The 3,429-nt window shown below is 51.6% G+C and overlaps 1 protein-coding gene across 1 annotated transcript in view; it reads left to right on the top strand.

Annotated features, from left to right (window-relative positions):
- Positions 1-3,429, top strand: part of Tgm2 (transglutaminase 2) — a 33,060-nt gene that overhangs the window by 13,567 nt on the left and 16,064 nt on the right. Inside the window, exons 5-6 of the mRNA XM_023714753.1 lie at positions 1,908-2,036; positions 2,458-2,635. Of these exons, the coding sequence (XP_023570521.1) occupies positions 1,908-2,036; positions 2,458-2,635 (307 nt within the window). The remainder of the gene's footprint in view (positions 1-1,907; positions 2,037-2,457; positions 2,636-3,429) is intronic.

Here is a 3,429-nt window from a genome sequence, read left to right as displayed (position 1 = left end):
CCCTCTCTCATTTGTTTTTTGACTCATGGTCTTGCTAAATTTCCCAGGCTGGGCTCAAATTTGTAACCCCCTGCCTCAGCCTCCTGTGGTGCTGGGGTCATGAACACACACCACAACACCTGGCTAACAGCCATTTCTTATGGCTTACACAAGGCCATCCAGTCTTGGATGTCTATCTGTGGGCTGGGCTGGGCAGCTCCTCTCCGTTCCATGGTTTCCTGTTCTCTAGCTGCTTCCGAGACTGTTCTCTAAACCAGTACTGATTTCCTCTATTGCACATATGCCTGGAGAAAATCAGGAGTCTTCAGAGGAAACTCATGAAGCAATGACCCCCACCCACCTGGTCCATCAATCTCTTGGAACATCTGGGGGTGTTCATCTCTAGGATGGGGTTCACCTTGAGGCTTCTCCCAACAGCCTCTGGATCAAGGTTCAATGGTCAGGCTTAGTGAGTCCTCCGTGGGGCATAGGGAAGTCATCCTGTGTGGTCTCAGCCTCAAGCTGATGGCAGTTTCCTTTTCTGAACATCTGGGTCATCATTACAAAAGTGTCTGCCTAGCAACCCCTTAGCCTACGGTAGGATGGAAAAGACAGTGGTGTGATCATGATGCGTAATTCTCTCCTGAGAAACAAAGCCAAGCCAAGCCCTTCCTTATATTTCCTGGAGTTCTTTTTTTTTTACCGGGATTGAAATCATACCCTTGCACTTGCCAGGGAAGCGCTTATTCCACTGAGCCACCTTCCCGGCCCTGGAGTTCTGTTTTGTATGCAGGCTTGTGTTGGGCTGTGGGTCATGGACCTTTCAAAGCCTCTAGAATTGATCACAGTTTAGGAGAGGAGGAATAACTTCCCATTGAGAACAGGAAGATCTTTTCCTGTCCACTGTCCATTTCCTCTTGAATCAGAGGACATTCAAGTTGGGCTTTGAAGAACAAGTAGGAGTTTTCCATGCAAAAACTAGGGAACACCTTGTACCAGGCAAAGGGGGAGCTGCTTGGGCAGAGTGCAGCAGTGGGAAGGTGAACACACTCCCCCTGAGAAGTGTGTTCTACCTCGATGAGTACATTGTGTGCAAAGGAACCCCAGAGATGGGAGGAAAACCAGCTGTGTCCTAGCTGTGAACAGCCTCAGCGTCAGGCTGATGGATTGAAACCCTAGAAGGCTGTTGTGTGGCAGAGGGAGACCTGTGACAAGGCAGGTCCAGGGCAAGACAAGATGGAGAATGGGGCAGACGAGAGAGAATCCCTAACCAGAGAGGCTAAAGTAACAGCATTGCCGATTTCTCCCTCATCCTCCAGTCAGCAGGGGGTGTGGCTGTGTAGCCTGGGCTGGGCTCCCCTGATGGGTATCAGATGGGCAGGGCAAGAAGGTGGCAAAGAGGGGGTCCTGTTTTTTTGGTAAAGATAGCACTTGAAGTACAAGATGAGGTATACAGTGAACAGCACAGCGGAAGAGCATTCCGAGTGTATGAAGCAAAGGCCTGGAGGCAGGGGGCTGGGGCGGCAAGTGTGGGTGAGGGAGCAGAGAGATAGGCCAGAGGGGGTGAGCACGGATTACAAAACACCTGCAAGCAGCGGGGAGTCCAGATTTCACTCTGGGTGTGTTTGAAACATCATCAGCCTCCGCTCTAATCACTGGGCTGGGCGAGTCAGGCCTGCAGAAGAGTGGCTGAGCTGGCCATGCACAGAAAGAAGGGCAGAGGCCGGGCCCGGGGCTCTGAGGAGCTATGCTCCCCGCTCTGCATGCTCTGTGCCAATGCCCAGGTCCCCAGCCAGGCCTGGGTGCAGGCGTCCCCCTGGCCCACTGTCCACACACTTGTGTTCCCTGCCAGGCTGTTGCGCGAGATGGAGCAGGTACGGTGGGGGTTGTAGCAGGTGGGGGTCTTCACTGTCCATTTCTTCACACAGTTTGAAGATGGGATCCTGGACGTTTGCCTGATGCTCCTGGACCTCAACCCCAAGTTCCTGAAGAATGCTGGCCGAGACTGCTCACGCCGCAGCAGCCCTGTCTACGTGGGCCGGGTGGTGAGCGGCATGGTGAGTGAGCACAGGTGTCCACCGGCTGCTGTCTCCCTGTGGTGACACAGGCTCACTCTGCACTGGGCCTGGTGCGAGACAAGATGGGAGGCTCGGCACAGGACATCTGTGTTTGCGAAGAGAAGATTTATACAAAGGAAGGCAAAGCCATGCGACTACCAGAGTAATTCACTCACTCACTCATTCATTCATTCATTCATTCATTCATTCATTCATTCATTCATTAAATCCCAATCAAGCCACCTGTGCCTAGGCCCTGGGGCCACAGCTGGGTGTGAAACACTCATGGTCCCTAGATGTACAGAACATGTACTGTGTCACCTTCACTCCTGCCCTGCCTTTGACCCTATGCTGTCTCCACCTGTGCCTGGCTCTACTCTCACCCTGGCCCAGCACATTCCCTGATGCCCTGTGATTGCAGGTCAACTGCAATGATGACCAGGGTGTGTTGCTGGGGCGCTGGGACAACAACTATGCAGATGGCATCAGCCCTATGTCCTGGATTGGCAGTGTGGACATCCTGCGGCGCTGGAAGGACGATGGATGCCAGCGCGTCAAGTACGGCCAGTGCTGGGTCTTCGCTGCTGTGGCCTGCACAGGTGGGCTGTGCATGGTATGGGGGCTGCACCTGCCTTCCCTCTCCCAAGCCCCTAGATAGGCAGAGAGCACCCAGCAGGCATCAGGAGACCTCGGCTCTGGTCCTGCCTCGCCCACGAGAGCCACAATGTGCTATGTGCCTCTGAGCTTGTGGCCAATCTTCTCTGGTCTTTTTTTGTCCAAAAACAACCTCTTGGTGGTACATAAGATCAAGGAATGTCATGTAAGAGACAGCATGGTCTCAGGGTTGGGGACATGAGCTCTGGATCCAGGCACACATGAGTTTAAAAAATCCCATGACCTTAGGCAAATGACTTCTTGTTGAACCTCAGTTTCCTCATCTGTAGAATGGGGACAACAACAAGACATAAAACTGCCTAGTACAGATCTGGCCCATGGTAGCTGTTAGTGATAATGATGCTGACATCATCCATGTTAGGAAAGAGAAAGCATGTTCTAAGATAGAAGGGGAAAGATAAAGCAATTTAAAAATCAGAAAAGGGGAACTAATTTTTTTTTTTTTAATTTCAAAAGACTTAAACCCAGTAAATCATGACCATTATTCTATGGTTGATAATAGTAACTCTGAGAACAGGCTAACATCATACTTGGGTTAAGAACAGGCTCCAGCTAGGAGCAGTGGTGATCCCAGCTATTCAGGAGGCTGAGGCAGGAGCATTGCAAGTTCACGGTCAGCCTGGGCAACTTAGCGAGATCTTTGTCTTGGTGGTAGAGTGCTTGCCTACTGTGCACAAGGTCCTGAGTTTCATTCCTAGTATCAAGAAAAAAAAATCAA

Source organism: Octodon degus, unplaced genomic scaffold (assembly GCF_000260255.1).
Source record: "Octodon degus isolate 3935 unplaced genomic scaffold, OctDeg1.0 scaffold00037, whole genome shotgun sequence".
Classification (NCBI taxonomy): Eukaryota; Metazoa; Chordata; class Mammalia; order Rodentia; family Octodontidae; genus Octodon; species Octodon degus.
Note: the sequence above shows the minus strand (reverse complement) of the source record. Positions and strands in the feature narration are given on the sequence as shown.